The sequence below is a fragment of the Pyrus communis genome, chromosome 1 (assembly GCF_963583255.1).
Source record: "Pyrus communis chromosome 1, drPyrComm1.1, whole genome shotgun sequence".
Taxonomy (NCBI): Eukaryota; Viridiplantae; Streptophyta; class Magnoliopsida; order Rosales; family Rosaceae; genus Pyrus; species Pyrus communis.
In genome coordinates, this window is record NC_084803.1 from 28476377 (window position 1) to 28503049 (window position 26673).

General features: G+C 37.8%; 2 protein-coding genes across 2 annotated transcripts; one reads left to right on the plus strand and one right to left on the minus strand.

Annotated features, from left to right (window-relative positions):
- The first annotated feature begins 4494 nt into the window (after positions 1-4494).
- LOC137740924 (ras-related protein RABC1-like) lies at positions 4495-10313 on the plus strand. The gene is made up of 6 exons (XM_068480733.1): positions 4495-4715; positions 4805-4873; positions 5907-5972; positions 8713-8834; positions 9543-9671; positions 9983-10313. Exons 1-6 carry the CDS (start codon positions 4571-4573, stop codon positions 10091-10093), a joined length of 642 nt encoding a protein of 213 aa, XP_068336834.1. The 5' UTR covers positions 4495-4570; the 3' UTR covers positions 10094-10313.
- A 2636-nt stretch (positions 10314-12949) lies between these two features.
- LOC137731864 (U-box domain-containing protein 26-like) lies at positions 12950-14280 on the minus strand. The gene has a single exon (XM_068471110.1). The coding sequence runs from the start codon at positions 14278-14280 to the stop codon at positions 13027-13029; it is 1254 nt and encodes a 417-aa protein (XP_068327211.1). The 3' UTR covers positions 12950-13026.
- Between the last annotated feature and the right edge of the window lie 12393 nt (positions 14281-26673).

Sequence of the window (26673 nt, forward strand, 5' to 3'; positions counted from 1 at the left end):
GTTTGGATACGATAAGATAGTTTAGATAAGGTTCCATGTTTCTTGCTCTTTCCTTATCTTATTTGTCTTGAATTTGTTTCTCTAGATTTGTAGCATGTTCCTAGCCTCTTTTGATTTCAAATTCGTCCATCCACCTTTCTCCATATGCAAGCTATCTATTCTAGCCCAAAATTGCTCTAAAATGCACCAAAATTCAATTTTTTGCCATTTAAACCTACAAACACACGAAAATAGCTTAAATCACTATAATAAATAGAAACTAACTATGTAAATGCAAGAAAACAAGCTAACTAAGTCGCATAAATATGCTCCTATCACTCTCCATTAGGTTTCAACCATAAAGTGTCCCTAGTGTACCCACACTATGACACTAATGGGGCGATAGCTCAAGCCAGGGAATCAAGGTCTCATCAAGATCCGAACTCAAATGAGAGATCGAACCACATGATTGAGAATCATGTACAATGGTGATGTCATTATTCTCAAGGTTGCTTCTATGGATAACATAAAGATATCCATTGTCTATGCTTACTACTCAGCCATTTTTAAAATGGTTTAATTATTTATGGTTAGTATTAATTAATATGTTAATTAATCAAACGAATACGTTCGTTTTAGAACTCGAGTTAGTTTTGGGCCTTAAAGCCCAATGGGCTTCAAATTTCAAGTCCAATAACTGAAGTTGCATGACAACTTGAAAACACAAAGGGCATGAAAGTCCGATGAACCTACATGGCCGGTCATAAAGAGTGTGAGGGAGAATTGGTTTTAATTTCAACTATGCCACTCAAAGTAAGTGGCTATAGAAAGGAAATTATAACTATTCCCTCATAAGGGTTTTCTAGAAAGAATAGAAAAACACCAAAAACTCTCTCTTCTCTTAGGAGGCCGGCCACCCTAGGAAGAATGGACTAGCATCCATTTCTTCCTAGGTCACTCATCTCTTCCTCAATGCTCTCCTTGGTGTGGAAACTTAGAGGTTCCCTTTCTTGGGAACTTGGAGAATCCATTCCTTCATCCATATCCAAGAAGTCATGGAGCTAAGAAGCAAAGTTCCTCCATCCACATCCATGGAGCCAAGGAGCAAGGAGACTACGGAAAGAAGGCCCTCACATGGGTGAATGTCCTTTGCTAAGCAAAGAGGTGCTTCAAAGATATAAAAGTTTCTCAACTCTTTTATTTAAGATTTGAGTTAAGTCTTGGTTCACCATAAATACTAGGCCTTGAATTTCATGGGTAAAGTTTTATTTTTGAGTGCATACAAGCATGATTCTGCCTTTAATTGTTAATTGCATGCATAGATGTTGCTCAAATGAACCTTTTTTCACAAATTATTCCTTCAGAGGGCAGCTCAATTCGTTGAGCTGATCACCTTGTGGCACCGAGACGAAGCACGAACTTTCAAACGATGCGATGAGAGAAAGATAATATGAAACTATGGATTCAAATATGATAAGTAAGTTTCTCCGTTCAAACAGTTGGAAGAAGAAACTAACAAAGAATCCATACACACATCTATTTTCAATGATGATGTGGGTGAGTTAGCACAAGATTAAAGGCATGAAAAAAGTATGCAACTAGGGTTTTAGATGAAGAATAAGAGAGGAGGTTGGGGAGCTTAAAAGCATTCTTTAAAACCTAATATGTCTAAATGAGGAAATGAAATCCTCTAACCTTATAACAAAAAACCTTTGATTGTTGTAGACAAGAGTATAAAAAGACACTTGTCAAATGTAAAAACAATCTAAGCATCTTAATGGCAAAAGCTTAATCCCGTATAAAAGGTGTATATTAGCCCATGTGGGCTGCCTTAAATTTCATGCTTAGCTCGCATAAAAATAGCTAGCAATTCTGACAGGACAACTTCATTGTCAAAATGCATAAGAAATCTAAGCAACAAAGATCTAATAAGCGTACATGAACTAAGTTTAGACTTCACAATATTCATGAGAAGATGGAACTCTTTCCGAATGGATTGTATATTACAACCATATGAGCTGTGAAGGCCAGTGGCCCACCACGTGGTCGGCTAGGAGCCCAGGTTCCAAAGTATTTCCTTGTTTTGGCATGGCCATTTGGGACATTTAGGAAGATATATGATGTGTTGTATCCTCAAAGTATCACTCGAGTACCCGCTTACCAGAAGTTTGAAACTCATTCCTGGACATACATCATGTCAAACTTGCTTTTTGGGGAAATTGATTACTCAACCTGCCAAAACAAAGCTTAGTCACAACCCCCTGAAGTTTCTTCAAAGGATTCAAGAGGATATTTGTGGACCTATCCAGCCAACATGTAGACCATTTAAATATTTATGATGTTGGTTGATACATCGACACGTTGGTCATATGTTTGCCTACTATTCACACGCATTGCTACATTTGCGAAACGTCTAGCACAAATTAAGTCGATTCGACTGCATGATGCTGAAGAGTTTAGTTTGCAGACTTTCGACAATGATTGCATGTCAATTAGGATTGAAGTTAGACATCCAATATCCTATGTTCACATCAAAAATGGCTTCGCAAAAGTGTTCATTAAGCGCCTTCAAGTGATTGCTCGGACCTTGGTCATGAATACCAAGTTTTCAGTATTTGCTGAAGGCTATGCAATTTTGCACGCATTTTGCGAATTGTCACTTTGATAAGATAGTCTTCTCGTTAATAGGGGGAGATAAGAATGTTAACGTTCCTGAGCAACACCATGAATTGTCGTGGATCCCTGCACTGCACAATTTGAAATTGATGCATCATATTTAGATCAACAGAGGGTTGCTTAAAGCATACCTGTTGTTTTTACTGATCTAGCAAAGGTGATGATATCACATATACCCATTGCAAACACGCATGGAAGGATAGGTGTACTTAACGTATGTTAAGCATTGTGCCTGAATGACAAGCTGTCCTCGAAGGATAATTGGTTGCATAGCCCAGTACATTGACAGCTAACTAATCATTTACTTATACCTTGAAGCGTGGCATACCTATTAGTTCAAAGGATTTACAACCCCGAAAGAGGAAGCCCACGACTTCAACTAGTGAAACTAGTTTGAATCTGACCATCGCTTACTCAACCATTCCAACACATGAGGTTATTCTAGATTACAAAAGCATCTTGGAAGAGACGAATATGATGATAGTTGACGATGCATTTGCATACAGATTAGCTACTAATATGATGCTGAGCGATGGCATTGAACAACGCTCCATTGGTGAATGTCAACATAGACCTGATTGGTCAAACTGGAAAGAAGCAATCCAAGTTGAACTTGAGAAACGTAAATCGTTTGGGCCTGTAGTTCCTACACCTCCACATGTGACGTTTGTTTGCTACAAGCGGGTTTTTGTAAGGAAATGTAATGAGAAGAATGGAATAGTGCGATATAAGGCATCGGTTTGGGCCTGTAGTTCTTACACCTCCACATGTGACGGCGTGTGAGGGACCCAAGACCTACATAAGGTTTTTCGACGTCTTGAATCACATGGTGTTATCCGTTTGTGCAAATTCGTTGTCTAAATAGTAGTTTCAGACATAGTTTGGTTAAATATCAAGAAATGCTTAATTAAGTTAAGGTATTGTGTTCACAAGTCCCAAAGAGGTTAAACTAGAGATAGGCAATGAGTCTAGCGATGTGTCGTGCTTTCTATACCTATGAATACATGCTTATCATGCACATGCACATATGTTTCGTATAGCTAGCTAAGGTCGTCGGTTATTTGCAAATACTGATGTTTCTAGTAGATACTAGATGGCTAGTTGATGCTAGCTAATGATTGACTAATGCCTTTCCACCTGCTTGCTATACTATACGACTATACTATACTGGTTGATGCTAGTATTATTGTTTTGATATAGATATGAGGTGTTTATGTTACGTGTATTGATCGATGATTGTGATGATGTGATTACTTTGGAATTCTTGTTGTGAATACTATATATTAGTAGATACCATATGTAGTTTTCAAATTATATTTGTTTTCCAAAACAAGGGTTATTGTGTTCAAAATGTTTTTAACTAGATAAATGTTCGATCCACTCACACTTTGTTTTTCAATCCATTGAGGACATAGTGAGACCAAAGGTAACTTTTGGGCCAGATAAGTGGACATGGTAGTTAGGCTATTCACCTACGGATTATGTTGTTCCTTTTTCTGCTATTTTGTCTAGTTGTAATAATGATGTCTTGATTGTGCAAAGCACTACACTTAATTTGTGTAACTATTTATCGACTGCTAGTAGCTCTTGATTGATATGATAATAATGAGATTGTATCCCTTGACATGTGTCCCCAAGTCACTTATAAATTAAAAAAATACCACTAAACCGTAATATGAAATGCACCTCTATTTTTAATTCTTGTGTTAAATAAGCATACAGCAGTAATATTTTATTCTTAGGCCATAATGACCAATTAGTATGTATGTATTAAGTGCGGAATTACGGTTGCATCCTCGGTTGTTCGATTGTTCGATTGATAGATCATTGGATCTTGGCATTGCATTGCAGCATTGAATGTGGAAATAGAACATTGAATAGAGAGAGAGAGAGAGAGAGAGAGAGAGAGAGAGAAATGGAGTCGGCGGTGGTTTCGAATCAAGCGGCGGAGTTCGATTACTTGTTCAAGCTCTTGATGATCGGCGACTCAGGCGTCGGCAAGAGCAGTCTTCTCCTCAGCTTCACCTCCGATTCCTTCGAAGACCTTTCGCCTACCATCGGTTTGCATTCCCAATTTCTTCGTTTCAATTTCTTCCGTCGTATTGTTTTTCTTCGCAGATTCTTCATTGTTTCCTTTTGGTGGTTGCAGGTGTTGATTTTAAGGTCAAATATGTTACTCTCGGAGGCAAAAAACTCAAGCTTGCAATTTGGGATACAGGTAAATCCCAATTCACTCGCTGCTTTTCTTGCTAATTTTGTTTTGGAGATTTTTATATTTCTAGATGCCCCTTCTTGTGATTTGATTTGGGGCCCTTTGAATGTGTCATTTACCCACATTTTGGAGGATAACTTTTGGAAATTTTGGATTATTTACAAAAAGAAACGATTGAATTAAGTCGAAAATGTAGTGTTTCTAAAGGATTTAGGATATATGTAGATCACTGTAATGTGATTCATCGTTTTACTGGTCTTTATTTGTTGAGCACAGGCCCGTCTAGTCCTTTCTTGTTCAAGGGATCAAAGTTTCAGAATGTAAATAATGATATAAGAACTTCGATACACTTCTGGTTATTCTTTTTTCTGCTGTGTTGCCAGTGATAGTATTGATTGCCGGTTGTTGTTACTCATCATCTTAAAGATAATATGGCTGTCATAGTAACTAAGTCGCTATATCTATATTGTCATTTGTAAATTTCTGTTGGTTAATTTTTATTTTTCTTAGTGTATTTTTGATCAAACCAACCTAGTTTTGATTGGGAGTACTTTTATTATCATTCCCTCCTTCCCCCCATTTGTTAATATTTTATTTCTTGGCATAACTGTAGAAGCAAGCGTTTTGTTTTATGTGAATATTGTTATTACTTTGAACTTAAGTTGTTCAAGCGTTCTTGTGCAACCACATGTGGTTTCAAAGCACAAATAAGATTATTTCGAGTTGGGAATGAATCAGAAGAGTGGCTGAAGATTTAATATAAATGGTTGAACTCCATTTAATTGATGTGATAAAAATTACTGGAGTTTTGCCACAGTTCACCTTTGTATTCTGCTTGACATTGAGACTTTCTCCATGTCATCATTTTGTTATCAAAGCAATATTTAACTTGACATTCGATATCCTTCATTGCTTCTTTTGCTTAGCGTTCAATTTTATTGTAAATTGGATTTTCATAGCTATCCTTCACCACTTTTTTAAGTAAAGAGGAGCGTTTGAACTGCTATTTCTAACATGTTCTAAATGTTTATTTACTCAGCTGGTCAGGAGAGATTTAGAACCTTGACAAGTTCATATTACAGAGGTGCACAAGGAATCATTATGGGTAAGTGTTACCTACGCCTGGTTTTATTATTCTTTCAAGTGAAAACTGCAGATAACGATTTATTGCATTGTTGCAAATAGGATACTGCCTCTGTTCTTGAATTTTGATGTGTGTGTTGCAAATAGGATACTATTTGTCTGAGTGATCTAATTATGTTCAAAATTGATAAATCAAAATCTTGTTTGAAAATGTTGATTAGCGGATTTTAATGTAATATATGGCGATTTAATGGTTATCATATTGTTTATGTTGAATGTGAGAAAATAAGTGAGGCACTGTTGTTGATCAAACATGACTAAATTTTCACTACGATTATTTTTTAGCAAAAAGAGGGTGCTTCTTCTCTGTATATAAAGTGAGAGCAGCAAAATGGTGAAGCATTTGAAATACCAGAAAATACCCTCCACAAATTAAAAATTCAATACATTATCATCTAATTAATGAGGGACAAAATAATAAATTCATGACATTTTGAATGAAAACATTTAAAATAAAAACCAATCCACATAGTGGGTAGTTCATGGCTTTGCTTCATTTCCTTTTTTTTGAATAGTTTTGTAATAAAAAAAATATAAATCAGTTTTTTAAATAAAAAATCTAAAAGACATAATCTAACATAGAAAGGCCAATTGCAGTGTACGTGTGTGGCAAGAGGCTAGTAGTATCTAACTTCCAAACCCAACAAGTTTTAAGAGGGTGCTATAGAGGTTTATCTTGAAAAACAAAAAAATGCAACAGATCTGTGCAATTTCGTATATATAGTGCATGTGAGAGTTCTGGTGCTCTTTCTTATGTAGGACATTGCATGGTGGGCGCTGCCTACAATCATAGTGTGCTTTGAAGATATTAGTAACCAGGAAAGATTTGGAGAAAAGAAAGTTTTGGAGTTACATAAAGGTCGATAAATTTGAGAATGGAGAGTACAAATGGAGAAGATAGTTAAGGAGGCGATTTCAAGGAACCAATACATACAAAATGAAAGATTTCAAGGAACCAAGCTTTTAACAGCACAATTTCCATATCCCATTCCAATTCTTTGGAGGATTTTAGAGAAGAAAGGAGTATGAGTAGCATATATCCAAGCTGTAAAGGATATGTATGATAGAATAAGGACTGCCATAAGAACTCATGAAAGACAAACTGAAAACTTTCCCATAACTGTAGGGTTACATCAAGGCTCATCTTTAAGTCCTTACCATTTTACATTGGTAATGGATGAGTTAACGAGACATCTTCAAGATGATATTCTTTGGTGTATGCTTTTTCTAGACTATATAGTGTTGATAGATGAAACTCAGGAGGGAGTAAATGCGAAGCTTAACCTTTGGCGGTAAGTGTTCGAATCTAAAGTTCTTCGCCTAAGTAGGTCAAAGACAAAGTATATAGAGTGCAAGTTCAGTGGGAACAAAGGTTCAAATGCGTTAGGGGTGAGTACTAGAGATCAGAAAGTACCAAAGAGCGAATGCTTTCGCTGTCTTGGATCTATCTTGCAGAAAAATTGAGAATTGGATGGAGACCTCAACCATAGAATACAAACTGAATGGATGAAGTGAAAGAGGACATCGACTATGTTGTGCAACTGTCGTATGCACTAAAGCTCAAGGGAATGCCTAAGACAAAGAGTATTAAAGCTTAATAAAAGCGTAAGTCTGTAGCGGAGATGAGAATGCCTTGTGGATATGTGGGAACACGAGAAATGATAGGATTAGGAATGAGGATATCCGAGGTAAAGTAGCAGTAACTGAAATTGAAGATAAGATGAGAGAAAATCAGTCACGGTGGTTTGGACATGTGAAACGAAGACCTACAAACACTCTGGTTAGAAGATGCGGTTACGAGGCAAAGGCTTAGGGCCAAAGGGGTAGAGGACCTAGAAAGACTTGGAAAGAGACTCTAAGAAAAGACTTGGAGTACTTGGATCTAATGGAAGACTTGGAACAAAACCAAGTGCAGTGGCGTTCTAGGATTCATATAGTCGACCCCACTTAGTGGGATAAGGCTTTGTTGTTGTTGTTGTATTCTGATTTTCTTTACAAGAAATACCTTCTTTTAGGGTTCAAATATAAAGCACCTATGCCAAGCACTCCTTCAAGCCTAATATGGTTGCAAGAAATACCCTTTAGTTAGAGGCTTCAAATAGAACACTCAAGACTCATTAAAATCCTAAAGGACACATTACGTAATACGACTCTTTTAGAAAACTTAAAGACCTTGAGTTGCTAAGAAATAAAAGAATTGATTCCTAAATTGACTCTTTGACATTAACACTTTCACGTTATATTTATTTATTTTATTATATACTGATTGTTTTCACCATGGTGGATGTTTTGTTCTAGAATTAAAAGTCTGTATTGTAAGATTTGGGCAAATGGTCTTAGTCTTGTGCTACCAAAGTGAATGTTTATCTTCTAATTGCATTTGGATTGTATTAAAAAAATTGCATTTAGATGAAAGGTAGCATATTTATCATTTAAATGTAGTTATTCGAACAAATTTTGTTTGGGCTCGAATTGCATTTAGAATTTTAGATGAAACATAGCGTGTTTATCATTTGTATCTCCTAAAGAACTTTAACGCATTAGTCATTTGTGGTGATTCAAGGGTAATAGTAACCTATAAGGTTATACCGATGCCCATGTTAGAGTGGCTCATTAAGTCTAAAATTATTTGGAACTTGCTAGGGTCTGATTAAGGAATTATTTTCTTAAAAGTATTCATTTGGTTTTTATTACTCCAACAGTTTATGATGTAACAAGGCGAGAAACATTTACAAACCTTTGTGATGTATGGGCAAAAGAAATAGAACTCTACTCAACAAATCAAGACTGCATCAAGATGCTTGTTGGGAACAAAGTTGATAAGGTATTCCAAGGTTCCAATTTAAATTTCTCTGGAGAAGTAAGCTTATTGTTCAATCATTTTGGGGGGCCATGAAATATTTGTTGGTTCATTGTGAGTGCAATTACAGTGCACGCTTTCATAAGTAGGCATTGCAGATATCTGTTTCATATGCTCACATTGTTAACATATTAAATTTGCTTGTACCTTGCATATTAGTTTGTAGTTAAAGAAGGGGTAAAGGTTCAAAACATGGTCATTCTCTCTAAGAGGATAAACAGATTACTGGAACTCTTTAAATCAGATTTTCATGGTAGTTCTAGTTGGAAATAACGTATTCATTTTCTGGTTTATGAACTGCAACCTATTCTGTCGTGTGCTACTTTTACATGCAAAATGAGGGTTTTAGAGGCTGTTCCACCTCGTCGTTTGATTTTGATTTTAAATTCTCTGTGTATTTTTTTTTCAATCCCTATTATGTCTCGTGCTATTGTTAGATTACCACAAGCTGTCTGGTTTTCTATTTTGGATTTCCCTTACTTGTTAGGCACTTGGTATGCAAGTTTGGTGGACATATAAGTAAATAAAGACAGGCAAGATTGCAGATCAAGTTGATCTGAGGTCCTTATTTTTCCAAGCACCAAATTGTCGATGGCCTTGGACCATTATACTATCTTGTTTTGACGCCTTTTGCTTATTTAATACTTATTCAGATCGGTCCTTATTTTCCAGGAAAGTGACAGGGTTGTAACAAAGAAAGAGGGAATAAATTTCGCCAGGGAATCTGGGTGCCTCTTTATTGAATGCAGTGCTAAAACTCGAGTTAATGTGCAGCAGTGCTTTGAAGAGCTTGTTTTAAAGGTTCAGAGACCTTTTCAGTTACTATTTCTTTTTGCTAACAAGACCTTTGAATTTGTAGTCCCATTTATTGTGTCTGCACTAACCCGTGGAACTCATGCGTTGAGAATAAATATCTAGGAAAAGAAAAAAATAAGACTGAATATGCAACTGTTTGCATTGTAACAATGGAAAGGAAACTTTGATAGAACTTGCTTAAAAGAATTATGGTAGATTAATTAGACGTAGGTTGAATGCCTGATAATCTTACTATCCAAAAAGAATGGTAGCTCAAATTAAATGATGGCCTGATAATTGTAACTATGTATATGCAGATTCTGGATACTCCCAGTCTCTTAGCCGAGGGGTCTAAAGGGGTGAAGAAGAATAACATCTTTAAGGAGAAACTGCCGCAGGCTGACGCATCGACGAGCGGATGTTGCTGAAGCTTACTCACTTGTCTCAAACTAGTGCATTTCAGATCTCTAATTGGCACTAAATTGGTCCCTTTGTCACTCCAGAAGGAATTATTCTCATTCTATGAAGTGCAAATCTCTTGTAAAATATAGCTCATCTGATTTCTTCCGCATTTTTTTTTGTTTCCTATGGGACTAATTTGTGCGTACAAACACAATTCATATTTAATATATTCCCACTTTGATATTACCTGATTGTGGCAACATGAACGAAGCATACAAAACTAAAATAAAAATTGTAAGGCATATGGGGCAATTTCTCTTCAACTCATACCATTCCGAGTATAAACTCTCTCTCTCTTCCTTTTTTCAGTGTAGCTTAGAGTAATAATATTGTTTGTAATAACAAAATGTAAGTAGAGATCAGTGTTGTTCATTTGGCAGTTGTCTCGAAAGAACTTTGCACTAAGTATCCTAGTCTAGGGGCCTGTTTGAAAGTACATTTTAAAATAATTAAAAGTACTTTCAGATCAGTAAAAATGCATGGCGGTTTGACATAAAAGAAATTGAAGTGTTCCTAGGATCAAAAAAACACTTTTTAAGTATCTTTCCCAAAGCATTTGCATTTTTATTAAAAATTTCAATGTGCTTCTAATAAAAGTGCTTCAACTGAAAGTGCATTTAAACATAAGTGCTTCTTAAATAAGCTGTTCCAAACAAGCCATAATTTTATCGGTACGATGGTGTCCGATCCCTATCCTGATTTAAGGCATCCACTTCTTCTTCTTCCTCCTCCTCAACTCAATCAGCAAACCTAAGGTTGCCATTGCTGAGCAGGCGCCAGGTTCTCGTCTCTCCCTTAGCTACTTTTCTGCTCCCAAGTAAAGCTAGTTGTAGTTATTCCAACAGTATGAATGTAAATTCAGCAACCCCTTCTGGTGTCACTTCTTCTGCTCTCACAAGATTCAACCCGATGAGCGCTGCTGAGAGAGACGCAAGGGATGCGATTTCTCATAGAACATCGGATGCCTTGGAGTTGTTGAAAGGGAGGGAACTGCAGGCTCAGCGTGTATAATTTATTAACTCACTCTGAAAACAAGCTGCTATGCTATGCCTATCATATCATTTCTCTCACTCACTCTCTACTTACAATTTTTATAAACACATCGGAATCAAAATATGACTGTTAATGATAAGGGAACCGTTAACTTTTAATTTAGCAATAGATTGTAATATGGTCCGCATTACTTGAGCTAGGAAGATGTAAGGTCTTTTGTGAAGCTGCATAATGTGCCGTCTCCTGTATTATTGTGAACTCTACCAAATTTTATTGGGTCACTCGAATGATTGAACCAAACGAGGCTTGATCAAAGTAGTTCAAATATTTAACTGCAGGTGTGTAGGGACGGCCATACTTTCATGTGGTCTGAGCTGGATACGAGAAAATGCAGCTCCTGCCATGGCCATGGTGCTTTCATTCCTTTCGCCACTACCACGGGAATCGCTTTTTCTTTCTTTTCCTCTGGCTACAAAGATGTTTTAGTTCACCAGGTTGTCTCTTGCCTGCCCATGAATTACGCAGCAATTCGAAAGGTTAACCTATTTGGGAATCTCCGGATCTACGCTTATTTTCTACTCTCCGAAGCATTACGGCTCTTACTACGCACACATTTCGTTCCTTTTTGATTATGTATCAAGTACCAAATACTAAATACTGTTGTTACATCTTTGTTGTCAGTGTACAAAGTGCAGACATTCATAAGTGGAATTGTACAACGAAAACTAAAAGGGTATGTGAAAACTAGAAAGTCTGCTTTGCTTTATTCGATCAAAACACCAAAAGTAACAAAGGGGTTGTGTTGAGATCATTGCTCTTCGATCATTTCTCTCAACTTATCATATTAAATTGTTTGGTTTGGGATTGTATTATAACATTACGGGCTCGTCTGACATAAATAATTGGATTGAAATGGATAAGGATTGTATTATAACATTACGGGCTCGTCTAATATAAATAATTGGATTGAAATGGATAACTTACCAATTAAAGGTATGTTAAATGGAAAAATTATAAAATTATGACCATCTAGAGGACAAAAGATGGATTATTGTACTTTACGAGCCCAGTAACCTTTCTATAGATTAAAATAAAGACTTTATAAGTCATTGTGAAAAAAGAACCCCAAAATGGAGGTGGAGAACTTTTGACTCTCGTGAAAGAAGCACGGAGTGCTTCTGTTTAGCAATTGGTATTGGTAGGTAATGTAGCAACACCTTCTTTTGTGTCAAAAGGGGCACCCATCTCATCTCATCTCATCTCATCATGTAAAATGTGGACCTTACCTACCCTTGAGTGTTTTTGTTTGACCATGGCCTTCCACATGTTAAAAATTCTTTGTGCCTGTGCCTAACAATTGGGATTTTGTTGCGGATCCATAAGCGCTCACATCAAAAACTTCGCACTAAATGAGCAAACGAGAAGTGCAAGGAGCTTTCAGCCGCTGAAAGAGCAAGAATCAATAATACTATTCTGAAAGTCTCCCCTAAATAACATAAATATGAAAAACAAAAGAAAAATATTGTAGCAGGAACAACAGAGAATCCCTTGTTTTTCTCCTGCACCAGTTTCTTACGTAACGCATCTTTGCAAATGAATCATCATGCGTTGGAGCGAATATCCATTGACGAATCATAATTCTGGAAGTAGATTGTTCTTCCCCCATATGATTTATTTTCCGGAAAATCTACTGAATTTGTGACCAACTGAAGGGAAATGACAGATTCAAGCGTTCGGTTTTCTTAATCGATAACTAAACCCGTATTCATCAACAACAAGAAACTGTATGCTATTATCATTTAGCAACAAGAAAAATTGTTGGCCTGCATTAATCTCAATGCTTTATGAACTACACACATTGATAATCTAATAGTTTGACGTCTGCATATGGAAAGTAATACATAAGCTATAGAAGCTGGTTTGCTTCCTGAGACCACTTGATTCTGAGGAGCTTGAGCAACATTCTCGCCTTTGTTTTTGTTTGACCACTGCACTGGCTCTGCAGAAGCAATAGCAACTGAGTCAACACTCCGCCACTAATCGCTTCTTCCCGTGCCAGTAAAGAGTCATTGCATAGAATTATGAGCGAGCCAACGGCACTATCACTGCCTCCGTGATCATCTGATACCCTGAAAACCATCTTAACAACAGCTTGAATGCCGTTCGGATTACTAATCACTGCCTCTCTTGCACTCTCTAGTCCTAAAAGCTTCTCAAGCGTGGCCACTGCCAACGGTGCCAAGTTTCTTTTGTGTCCTTCCACAGTAGAAATCATGTAGGAAGTGAGCCCATTCACCACGCCTTGTTCGACCAGAAACTCTCTGTTCTCTTCCAGTGAAGACAATGCTGATACAGCTTTAATTTCAGCATCTCCATCCTCCTCCGAATTCAAGTTCTGGTGAAGCAGCTGAGCCAATATCTGATGCAAGAGTTGGTTGTTCTTTCCCAACATAGAACACAGTCCTTTTGTCTCTGGAGACGTTGATGCTGCCTCTATGAGACGGCACAAACTCATCCTGATTGAGGTGGTGCTGTTTGCGAATAAAGCTTGGAAGGATGCTAAGTTATTCTCTTCTCTAAGCATATTGAGTGACTCGAACTCGCTGAGAGGCAGCAGTGTTATGATGCAACAAAGCGCTTGCTCCACAAAATCTATATAGTAGTAGCACTCTTCATGGAGTTTCTGTTTCTCTTTCAGTTCGGCTTCTCCTCCTCCAAACACAAGCTCCAATAGTAAAGGCAGGAATCCCAGCTGAAGCAACAAATTATTTCTGAATGGCGATTCCAGCTGGGAGAAAGCTCGAATCTCTTTGAGCACTTGAACCTTGCTTTCTAAGGTACCCTCATCACGAGATTTGAGGCCACATTTGAGTGAAGATAAATAATCAATTGTCTGCAAGTAATGAGGATCAAATTGGTTGTCCATCTCCAGCCACTGATTGATGAAATGGCGAAGAGTATGATTTGGCACCATGGATGGATCGTGAAGCTTCTGCATTGTGACAGGACATGAGAGATTACCTGAGGAAAGCCATTTTTCGATGCTCGACCTGTCGTAGGTTTGGCCTGTGCAGAGAGTGACTGGATCTTTGAACAAGTCCAGACTGATTGGGCATTTGAACAGATGGGGAATTCTCATTTCTTCAACTTGTTCTTTCATATATGGACAACGGATGAAAACCCAACTCAAACAAATTTACAAATGCATGAGTGTGTGTGTGTGTGGGTGGGTGAGGGGTGGGGGGAAGAATAACATTACCAACATGCAAAACAGAAAGAGGAGGGAGAAGAGAGGTGGTTTTATCTTGTGGTTGTGAATTGTGAAATAAAGAGTATTTGATTTCAACGAAGAATATAGAATAATTGGGCAAATGGTCCCCCCCCCACCCCACGTCTCTCTCTCCATTGATTATTACTTCAGTCAAACTGACCAGCCATTGGAATTGTTATGTCATTCAAAGTATGCGTCCACCAACATTAGACAAACTTAACTTAAAATGAATGACTTTATCCTCGCGTGACATTGTGATCTATTAACATAATATTGCGCGCCAGAAAAACTTAGAGATAATATTGTTCATTATTATATCAGACAATCACGATAGCATGCCAATTTTTTCTACTAAATACTATGTGGATATGAAAAAGAATTTACACATGACATTATTGAGAGTAGTACAGTAACAGCGAACCTGATGTAAGTCGTTCCACACCACTAAGAACGTCAAAGTAATAAAATTCAGCAAAACTTAAGTTTCATTTGCTAGCCTTTTGTTATTCATAGTCATAGTCAAACGCAAAATGACGACAATAATTAGCATAATTTTGGTCTCCCTCGTCTCATGGGTGAACAAACCAACCTTCAAACCTTCGATTCAGTTCGATTTGAACTATTCCAAAATGCCCGACTCCCTATATTATTATGTTTTTATCTCTTCTAGACAATAATAATTTTTCTTGAAATAAACAACAATGTCAAACCCTTTTTCTGACTCTGACATGACTGCAATGCTAGACAACTTGCTAGAAAAAAAAAGGTGATTGAGTTTCCTGAATACAAGCGCCCCTGCAGAGATGAATCGCGTTAACGATCCTAGGTACTACAAATATCATCGTATCGTAAGTCATCCTGTTTGTAAGTACTTCATCCTCAAGGAGCTCATCATGAAGCTAGCACAACAAGGGTAGATCGAGCTTGACCTTGGAGACACGGGTGCAACACATACTACTACAATTGCGCTTAGATCCTTCGACCCCATGCCACTCCAAGTTACGCCTGACCACCCCCGTCTATGCTCAAGCTACATAACACCTTCTGCACAACAATTGCTGGGGGCAAGCGACCAAAATGCACCTACCGACGATGAAGAAGGGTGGACACTGGTGACCTACAAAAAGACAAAGAAGCCAAGACCATAAGCCACACGGCCAAAGGTTGAACAAGGGAGAAAGCACCGCTGCCGCAACTATAGAAAGCCTAAAAGGAGCGTAAGAGCTGCTAAGCCAACGTACGCTGGGGAACCTATGGAGCAAGAGCCACGCATTCCCGTCTCCTTGCACGAGTACTTCCTGAAGGACTTCTTCCAACAGTGCATTACTATTGCCTGTCACATGGTTGAAGTAGAGATAGAAGAGCCCTCAAAAGGCAAAGTTATCGCCATCGAGGAAGAGAAGACCCTCATGCCCAAAGAAGACCTGCCAACATACTTCAGCATTGAGGAAGCACTACTATTGCCCTAGGAAATGCGAAAAGCACTAGTAACGGTCTTAGCGAATCCCGACAACAACGAGGTGCAAGAAAGCAAGGACGAAGGCTTAAAGCTTCGACCACATGAATATGCCATATGTTGTTTCGCCCATGAAGCAATCAACTTCACTGACAATGACTTGCTACTAGGATAAAAGCCTCACAACCGTCCTTTCTTCATCTCTGGGTATGTAAGAGAGAACAAAATCAACTGCATACTTGTGGATGGTGGGTCGGCCATAAACATCATGCCAAAGTCAACAATGACCACAATCGGCATCAAGGTGGATGAACTATCCCGAAGTTGTCTCCTAATCCAAGGTTTTAACCAAGGAGGACAAAGAGCAATAGGCATGATTCAAGTGGAGATGACCATTGGCGAACTTAAATCAAGCACGATATTCCATGTGATTGATGCAAGAACTTCATACAGCTCGCTCTTAGGAAGGCCTTTGATCCACGAGAATGGAGTGGTGTTGTCCACCCTTCACCAATGCTTGAAGTTCTACCGAGAAGGAGTAAAGGTGATACAAGGTGACACGAAGCCATTCACAGAAGTTGAATCACATTTCGCGGACGCTAAGTTCTACATGGATGAAGACATGGTGCTCGAAGCTCTTCCAAAAGAAATCAAATCCACAGGCAAAGCCTCACCTAAGAAACAAGAGTGGCAAGTCGTGCCCAAGAAACAAGAAGGGAAAGCCGTACCATCTTCAAGCAAAAATGACAATGAGCCTGTTAAACCCGCAACAACTAAAGGGAGTGTGATGTCCTCAAAAGGATTAAATACACCCATCTTCCAATACATCCCCCTGTTGAGAAGAAAGAATGGGTAATCCCCATTCAAAACTGGAACATGTAATGCCGACACACAGCTGCACAATGATGATGTAAAGCTGCTCAAGATAAATGCGGTTTTACCTCTGACATGGCTAGGTAATGCTAAAATTTCAAAACCACCACAAGGTTTCGTAAGGCCCCTGCCAAACGGGGCGGAACCAATCTCTTTTCCAACTAAGAGGACTGAAGAAGGTTTTGACCCAAACACCTACAAACTCATGTTAAAGGCTGGGTACGATTGCGCCTCATCTTCAAATCTTGGAAAAAAGAATGCAACCCCGTCAACGACAAAGAACATGACCTCTCCAAGACTCAAAAGAAGTTGAAGGAGCATGGTTATGAAGTTAATAACAACAAATTTGAACTTGGCTTCACACCAAATACTGACACACCCCGACCTGACATGTTTGCTAGGACTCCGAATCGAGTTGTGCTGGCCAACACTTGGAAGGTGATGAAGCCATATAGTGTAGTGATGTGGAAAATGTGAATAATTAAACCTAAAAGTGAGTAAATATATAAGAGTTCGCTGTGAACGGGAATGAACCCATTTAACACATGATGTCAGAGCATAAGTACAGTACAGTAAGATGGGGTGAGAATTATACCATCGAAGGTAATCTTGTACACCAAGATTTTCCAAGAATCCTCGTCGATAAGAAAGCTCAGCTACTAAAACCTGGAGGGGCGAAAAACAAGGGTGAGTGGGCCTGAAAATAAAGTTTTAATAAAAACTTTGAAAACGTTATAACCCCTCGTCGTAAAACATGTATAGTTTCCAAGATATACATACTACGTATAAGTATGAAATCAAATGCAAATCAACAATAATTCTAGAAATATGCCCATCACAATACCTTAACAGTAGCATAATAAAATCAGATGCTCATCGATTTATGCTAGCACACAAGTCGAAGTTGCCTAATACAACCTGTACGACTGGACTGATGCTCATCAATCTATGCTAGCACACAAGTTGAAGTTGCCTAATGCAACCTGTACAACAAGACTGGATGTAATCATAATACACGCTCTAATGCTACAATCACGTGAAGATTGGCGCTATTCGCGGTCACATACGAGTCAGAGTTTCCTATTGCAACTTGTACGACATGACTAGCACCTACTTGGATCCAAGTCAAGCGTGCGGTGTGGATGTGAACATACAATTGAATGATTGGCCCTGGCCCTTGGCGAGCACTAGCACCTGGTGTAGCAATGATGAGCAGACTACATAAACAAAGGTTCTTAAAGCGATAGTAAGCAAAATAATGAAATCAACGCTTAGAATTCAACTTTTGATTGCAGAAATCAACTTTAACCACGAAGGGAAGATTCACATATCACTTAGAGCCAAATTTAAACTTTTGGACCCTTTCTTCAACAACTAATACTTCTGAGCTCATTCTCACTTTTTTTCATCCTTTTTTTTTCTTTTTCTGCACAACTTTTTCTTTTCTCGTTCTTTTTTTACGGTGTTTTTTTTCCTTTTTTTTTTGTGAAACACAAAACGTACTACTTCACCAATTCATAAAGACAAATTCTTCCCCCACACTTGTTTTTTTACAAATTGTAGATCACAAGGAATTCCCAACAAGTCATGCTCCACTATTCTTTAAGAACAAGGGTATGGATAGTCCTATACTAGGCTAAGTAGGGATAATGCAAGCTAACAAAGAAAAATAGGCTAAATAAGGCTCAAAGGGGTTAAACCTACAATACAAATGCAAAGGGACAAGGCTTTTTGGCTCTGTTTTAACTAAACAACTTCATCTTGTTATTTGTTATGCAATCAATTTTATGCTTTGAATGAAACAGGCATGAGTTCTAGTATTTGGAACTAAAATGATGAAAAAGCATTCTAAGTAGCAACCAAGCAAAGAAATAATGAGATCATGCAACGACTTTAGAAAACAAGAATATCAAAATTAATAACTCTCCAAACAAAGAATAGCCTCAAGTTTCTCAGGGTTGTAGCATTAGTTTGAGTTCCTTCCTTTAAGCATGTTACAAAAACTGATTTTTTTTTCTTTTCGCAAACGTCAACTACAACTAAGCATAAACCAAAGAGCATATCAAACTTCCACCCATGTTTGTAACTTTCTTTAACAATCATGCAATTAAAAACCAAATCCTCATCATTGTGTTGGAAGGCACCCTAAGACACAAACACACAAAAACGACTCTTTTTGGGTTTTTCAAAACTTTTTTCGATTTTTTTTGTTTTTTTTTTTTTTCAAATTTTCAAATTTTCCTTTCAAAACACATTAAAACACTTCAAATTTTCGTATTTTCCTTTCAAAACACAGTGAGTAACAACCTTAGAAGTGATAGGTGATAAAATCTAACGAACATTCATGAAAAACACTTTGTTTACCCCCCCCCCCCACACTTAAACCAAACATTGTCCTCAATGTTTCAAACATAGACTCACACGCAAACAATCAAACAACATAACTAACAAACATGACAATTATGGCAAAGTAAAAGCAATAAAGAGTATGGTTAAGGAACGGAAATCTGGTTTTGGAGCCGAAGATTCCTAGGTCTTCTCTATTTGAACGCATGGGTTGCCTCCTAAGAAGTGCTTGCTTTAACGTCTTCTAGCCGGACGATAATTCCTTTTAAACTCCATTAAGGTCCACAACATGGAGGGGTATATCCTCCACGACATGCTCCTTAAAATACTCATGCATTGGATCTATGAACGGCAGGGGATATTGATCCTTCTTGATTTTGGCATTACGTTTCCAAAAGTCAACGTAAACTATCCCACCACGTTGGATTCGATTGGGTACCTACACCAAAGAAGGTAACAACCTATTACTTGAAATGGGAATTGGAATTGGAATAGGTGGTTCACCAATATACTGCGACGAAGGCTCAAAAGTAGCAGCACTGTCAACAAATTCACTAGGGATGCTCTCGACCAGATTGGGTATTTTGAAGGTAATGGCGTGTTCTTTGGCTCCACTCCAATTCCCTCTTCGATGGTGGTTCTAGATACATCCTTCTTGATTGGTGCTGCTGAACGTTGTTGCCCTAAATTTTTAATCACATCTATGGCAAAACAAGAACGAACATCATTAGGATTCTTAACAGATTCAGAAACATTGAATTTAATCATATCGCCACCAAACTCCATAGTTAACGCTCCCTTGGCTACATCAATCTTGGTTTAGGCTGTTTTTATGAAAGGTCGTCCAAGTAAGATTGGCAATGGTGGAGAGTGGGCTGAATCTTCCATCTCAAGCACATAGAAATCGGCTGGAAAGATCAAATGGTTAACTTGCACCAAAACATCTTCCAAAACTCCTTTCAGATATGCATTAGAACGATCGGCTAATTGGATAATAACTCCATCATTTTTAAGCTCTCCTAGATTCATAGATGTATAAACAGAATATGGCATGACATTAATGGAAGCACCTAAATCTAGCATAGCATGTTCAAACCTTGTATTACCAATTACACAAGGGATAGTGAAACTACTTGGATTTTTGCATTTAGGTGGCAGCTTCCTTTGCAACATTGCAAAGACATTTTCACTTACATGTACCACCTCTTTCTCCCGAATTCGTTTCTTCGTTGTACAAAGTTTCTTCAAAAACTTAGCATACTTCGGAATTTACTTTATCGCATCAAGGAGCGGGATATTGACTTGCACCTTCCTGAAGGTCTCTAGAATGTCTTCTTCATTCTCTTCATTCCTAGATTGCATAAACCTGCTAGGGAAACACACATTTGGTGGAATAACATTAGAAGGAATTGAATTTGGACCTACCTTAGTTGAGTTAGACGGCATAGGGTGCTTAAGGGGCTGCGGCAAGGGGTGTTCTTCCCTTGCCGTGACCCTTTCTTCTTGTTGCAACAACTTTTTGTCCTCCTCTTGGGTTGGTTTTGATGTTTTTTAAATTTTTCCAATCTCCTTGCCACTTTTCAAAGTGATGGTGTTGGCGATTTCAAAACCTACCTTTGGATTGACAATGGTTGAACTAGGCAGTCTTCCTTGTTCTCTAAACTGTCCCATGAATTCTGCCATCTGCCCAATTTGCTTCTTCACCTCACCCATCTCTTTGGCTTGATTTTGTAATCCCTGCGTCAACGAAGTTAGTATTTGAAGAATTGTATCGTTATCCATTGACGAACCTGAATTTGGTTGGGTAGATTGTGGTTGAGGTTGTGTTGGTGCGAATGGCCTTTGAAATATCACGGGGGGTGGCTGTCTAAATCCGCCTTGTTGTTGAGGTTGTTGAGGCTCCCTCCACTTCATGTTTGGGTGATTTCTCCAGCTCGGATTGTAATTGTTGGAGTATGGATCATATTTTGGCTGATTTTGGCCTTGATAACCAATGGCATTGTCACTTTCCCATCCCCCACTCTCTATCAATTGAGGGCATTGATTAGAAGGGTGTCCTTGCATAGAGCACACGCCACAAGTGCTTGTTCCTTGCATTTTGGATCCTTCAACAACCTGTGACACAAGAACAGTGAGATTTGCCAATTGAGATTGAATTTCGGCCATTGAACTTACCTCATTAACTTGGTGTTGCCGTGGGGGGTCTCTCTGTCCAACTCCTTCGTATTGTTGTGCATTCAAGCCTCGATTTGCAATTAAGATCTTTGCATCAACTGGTGTTTTATCAACCATGGCACCTCCTGCCGAGGCATCTAACATTTGTCTCTCAATTGGAAGAAGTCTTTCGTAGAAATATTGAATTAAAAGTCCTTCCTTCATTTGATGTTATGGGCATAATGCAAATAGAGTCTTGAAACGCTCATAATACGCTGGAAAGAATTCTCCTTGGCTTTGTTGAATTCCGCTAATTCTCTTCCTTAAAAGAATGACTCTCGAAGTTGGGAAGAATTTCTCTAAGAATGCTCTCTTCGTGCTTTCCCAAAAAAGTGACGGTTCCAGGTGCCAATTCAAAGAGCCAATCTTTAGCCTTGTCCATAAGAGAGAATGGAAAGGCTTTCATCTTCAAAATATTCCCATCCACGTTGATTGGTGTCATGCTCGAGCACACCACTTCAAATTCCTTAAGATGCTTGTTTGGATCTTCCATGGACAACCCATGGTATTTGGCAATGTGATGCAGCAAACTAGACTTCAATTCAAACTCATCGGTCTTGCCTTGAGCTGCTCTAGGGTATTAAATGCAAAGAGGGACGGCATTGTCCAATCCTGAGGCTGAAAGTTCCTTGAATGTTCGATTGTGCACAGCCATGTCTTGTTCCTCTTCCTCTTCTTCTTCAAACTCGGGTTCCGAGCTAGAACTAGATGGATTGGGTTCTGGTTGCTTCCTCTTCCTTCTCAAAGTTCGTTCAAAATCGTCGTCAAACTCCAATATATGTGCACGAATAGGTTGAGAACATCAAGTCATAAACTAGTACCTCAAACAAAGTAAACAAAACAAAACAAAATAAAAAACACAAGAAAAGCAAAAACAGAAACAAAGGGGAGATTAGCAATTTTGCTAATCCTCAGCAACGGCGCTAAAATTTGATGTGATATAAAATAGCACACAAACTTAAACCCTCTTTTAGACAATTGTAGTATGCGTAAGTAGGAATCGTTCTAGGCCGGGGATTAGGAGGGATGCTAATCTACACTAATTAGACTAAAAAACATAAAACTAACCTAAATTGACTCAAAACAAACTAAACTGACTCAAATAACTCAAAATAAGCACTAAGGGGTGATTTGGACTAAAATCTAACTAAATTGACTCAAAACATGAAGGGGGGTTTGTTTGGACGAAAATTGACTTAAAACTAATAAGTTGCAGAACTAAGTAAAGGTTGCACGAAATTAAGGTGACTTAAGGGGTGAAAGGCTAGCTAGAGGGTTCTTCTCCACACATGATGCATATGCATACAAATCAATTTCCAGTTATTATTCCTATAAACCATGAATGACAATGCCCCAAGTTAACCGTGAACTGCACAAATTAACCATCATATTTTCCTAAATTCATTGAATTGGACTCAACGATGCAATCAAATTATTCTTATCAAGTTCCCTATATGAACTGCATGATAGAGATACATATCAAAGATCATTAAGTTCTATGAAAATCATAAGCATTGACATGGCATTCGTAACTATGAACTGCATGATACTTCTACCAGGAATTTACTTAACATGATCACGACTAGCAACCTCCACTACTTGTTAATATAAGTTCATAACTATTAGGTGAAATTCCCTTATATTTTAGCATCAAATTCATGCATGCAAACTAAGTGTGCATCCTTAATCAATATACAAGAATAAGTTATCAATCAAACAGTTAAGTAAATTGCATTCACGATTTATGAAACAATAACTGGATGTAATTACTTCATATCACATATATGTTCATGGCTTTGAATTCACCTCTAGCTAAAACGAAATTAGTTCCTCATGTTCATCATAACTGAAAACCAAATTAAAACAAACATTGGACTAAAACTAAGGATAGAATACACCTAGAAATGCTTCAGCAATCCCAAAGGCTTTGGATGGCAGGCACGATTCCAAGCTCTCATTCCTTACAAAGTTGCAGCACAAAGTGTTTAATTTCTCTGAATTTCTCTCTAAGGCCCCTTCTCAATTATGCGGCAGATGTGGGTAATTATGCGGCAAGGTTGTGTTGGAGACGGATTACACACTCCAATCCCACAAGGAAAAGGCTAATTTCATGGCAGAAACCAGGGAGAATAAGGAGAGGGTGGTGTGGCACCTTTTTAGGCTTCTAGAATTCTGATATTAGGTGTTCTAATGTGAAAATAATTCCCCCATGCAGTTGGAAATAAGGTAGGATAGGATAAGATTAGTTTGGATAATGTTAGATAAGATAAGATTGGGTAAGGTTGAGATAAAATAGGACTGGATAAGGTTTTGAATAATGTTCCTTCTCTTTAGCTGATTCCTTATCTTCTTTTGATCTTAAAAAACGTCCATCCACCTTTCTCCATGCATGTGTTATCCATTCCAAGCCCAAAACTGCTCTAAAATGCTCTAAATTGCCTTTTCTTGCCACTTTTGCCATTTGGACCTACAAACACACGAAAATGGCTTAAAACACTCTAATAAATAGAAACTAACTTACTAAATGCAAAGAAACAGGCTAACAAAGTCGCATAAATATGCTCCTATCAAGTTGTTGGGATCACTTTGGAATATCTTCCAGCTTTTTGTACCCCATAAAAACTTGCCTTCTAGCCACTTTTACAAGCCCTTTTTAGTCTAGGCGAATTACACAATTCTGATGACCTATTTTTCCTCACTTTTCATTCACTTCTAAGAAAAAACCCTAGCCGTTCCATATAGTTCCACCACTACTGAATATTCATCACAAAAGTCTGTTCTTGGAGAAGTTCTACATCAGAATTGCTTCAGGGGTTTCCTCTCCTGAATTTATTTTCACTCATGTTCTGCATTTTCGTTTTAATTTCTGTGAACATGATGTGTAACTAAGTTCATAGCTAGGGATTTCAATGTAGCCTTGTAAAATTGATCCATGCTTTTAAGTTCAGTATTCAGTTTATCAATCTGCTTCCTGTTTCATTCATTAAATCGATTGTTAAATTTGTTTGTTGATTTTAATGTTTGATCACCATTAGGGTTAACTACAGATCATTGAATCAAGATTAGAGTAAACATCATGCTTAATCTTGGTAGACATGTGAATGAACGAAGAGAATGCTATGCAAACATCCTTCCATGTATTTTCTTTGGTTCTTTAACGTTTTCTTGCATGCTAAAGACTCTTAATTAGGAACCGAAGTTGAAATCCCAATTAGGTTGCAGATTAGGAGAATTTGATCAAAACCACACATCATATGGCTGATCATATATATGTAAAACGAACTCAGGAAATAGGTTGGTAGTTGAATACGACATAACTTTATAAACATGGAATTGGTTTTGTAATGGTGAATTTGAATCTCTGGCCTCATCTTCATTGCTTCTACATCAATATATTATTTGCTGCTACATTCTTGCATTTTAATTTAATTAACCTTACAGCACAAAAACTATTCTCAATTGGTTACTTTCATTCTTTAGTTAGGGTTCTTTCAAAGTTAGTAATTTATAGAGGTGCAATCAGTTCCTGCGGTTCGACACCCTTACTTGTGCCATTATACTAACCATATTTTTGCACTAGGAAGGAACACAACAAGGGTGGGAGAGTGGGTTAAGTCTTACAATGGGCTTGCCATAATAATGCGGTTCAATTTTGCCTTTGGCGATAATCGAACTTAAGACCTCTCACTTGCAAATGAAGAAGAATACCATTAGACCATAGTACTAAGTGCTATAACGACTGTTTAAACTGTCATGTTATCAAGAAATTGTATGAAAGCTCTCTAATATACGTGGCAGTGGAAGCTAATTAATTTCCCACTCGCAGGGTAGTAGAATATCACTTAATTTTGAATGCCTACATGGGCATGCATTCATAATTTATAATCATTCTTATTAGTTATTACTGGATTCCTTAGACGTGAAATGGAGAAGGATCTGGATTCTATCCTCTCGTATTTTTTCTTCTTTTAAGTCTCATTCTATTTAAATGTTTACGATTAAATTACGTCAACATTTTATATTAACTTTTTAATAAAAAAAAAAAAAAGGTAAACAAAAAGCGTGAGGAGGGAGAATTTTACTCCTGTATAATGAATCCATTTAGTGGCTCTATGCTTTGACTCTTGACTAGCCAAACTTTCTAGCAAACATTGCTCTTGTTCTAATTCTAATTAGTCAAATTCTTTCAGCAGGTAGGCCTTCCCCCTTCCCCCGTTTCATGATTGTCGGGTCACGGAGTATGGGAACTACAACACATAAATGGAAGTCGAATTAGATTTATTAACCCTTAAAATATGATTTGCTCGAACCCCAACACGCCCTCTTTTTAATACTCCCTCTTAAGTTGGAGAGTGAATGTTAGAATTTTTCTTTTCTCATCGCCTTTGTAAACATGTCCGTCAATTGCTGAGAAGTGCCAATATGCTGAGTTGTAACGGAACCATCCAAAAGTTTATCTCGAACAAATGATAATTCATCTCCATGTGATATGTTCTATCATGAAAAACTAGATTGGATGCAATGTGTATTGCTGCTTGATTATCACAATACATAATAGTAGGTCCTGAAATAGCTATATCCAAATATGTTAATGGAAACCGCAACAAAGTGAGTTCACAAAACGTGCCCTTCATTGCTCAATACTTGGGTTCGGCGCTAGATGGAGAGACTGGCTTCTGCCTATTAGTTCTCCATGAAATCAATGAATTTCCCAAAAATATACAATTCCTGGTTGTAGAACGACGGGTCATTAGCGATCCGGTCCAATCAGAATCACAAAAAGCTTTCAAAGTTAACTCATTATTTGATGGGGAAAAACAAGCATTGACTTGGTGTAGACTTGATAAACCTCACAATCTGGAATGCAATATCCTAAATTATTTTAATTAATTAATCAATCCAAACCAGTATGATGAAAGAAGAGATTTAAAATTGGGTGTAAAAAGAGAGCACACTACTATAACAAAATTTTCTTTGTCAATGTCCGCACCAATCAAGGATAAGTTATTTGACTATGAAGTTCTTAGGCTTTGCAATGCTGGTGGATTATCAGCTAGTACACCTAACATAAGGGTAATTAACTAACATTATATAGACAATGTGGGTGTATATATAAGAGTCCCCCAACACTAGAGACTACAGTAGGTAAATGTTGGGGAAAAAGTTGTAGAGAGAGGGGGAGAGAGCCAAGAAACAAAGATACAATTCAAATTAAAAGAAAATGTTGGGTTTTGAACATTATCTTGTCTGCCATTAGAATTTAGGACAGTTCATTCAAATTCCACTAACAGTAGACTAGACATCCTTGATCATGTTTACATAAATAAATATAATAACAAACAATCCCAAACGTCAAAATTAATAAGATTAAATTAGCATCTATAATAGCCGAA

What these genes read in the sequence shown, in the direction of transcription:
- LOC137731864 (XM_068471110.1), bottom strand. Translation starts at nt 14,280, where the DNA reads ATGAAAGAACAAGTTGAAGAAATGAGAATTCCCCATCTGTTCAAATGC.
- LOC137740924 (XM_068480733.1), top strand. Translation starts at nt 4,571, where the DNA reads ATGGAGTCGGCGGTGGTTTCGAATCAAGCGGCGGAGTTCGATTACTTG. An exon ending in TTGGGAACAAAGTTGATAAG is followed by an intron (nt 8,835 to 9,542) that starts GTATTCCAAGGT and finishes CTTATTTTCCAG; the next exon opens with GAAAGTGACAGGGTTGTAAC. An exon ending in TTGAAGAGCTTGTTTTAAAG is followed by an intron (nt 9,672 to 9,982) that starts GTTCAGAGACCT and finishes ATGTATATGCAG; the next exon opens with ATTCTGGATACTCCCAGTCT.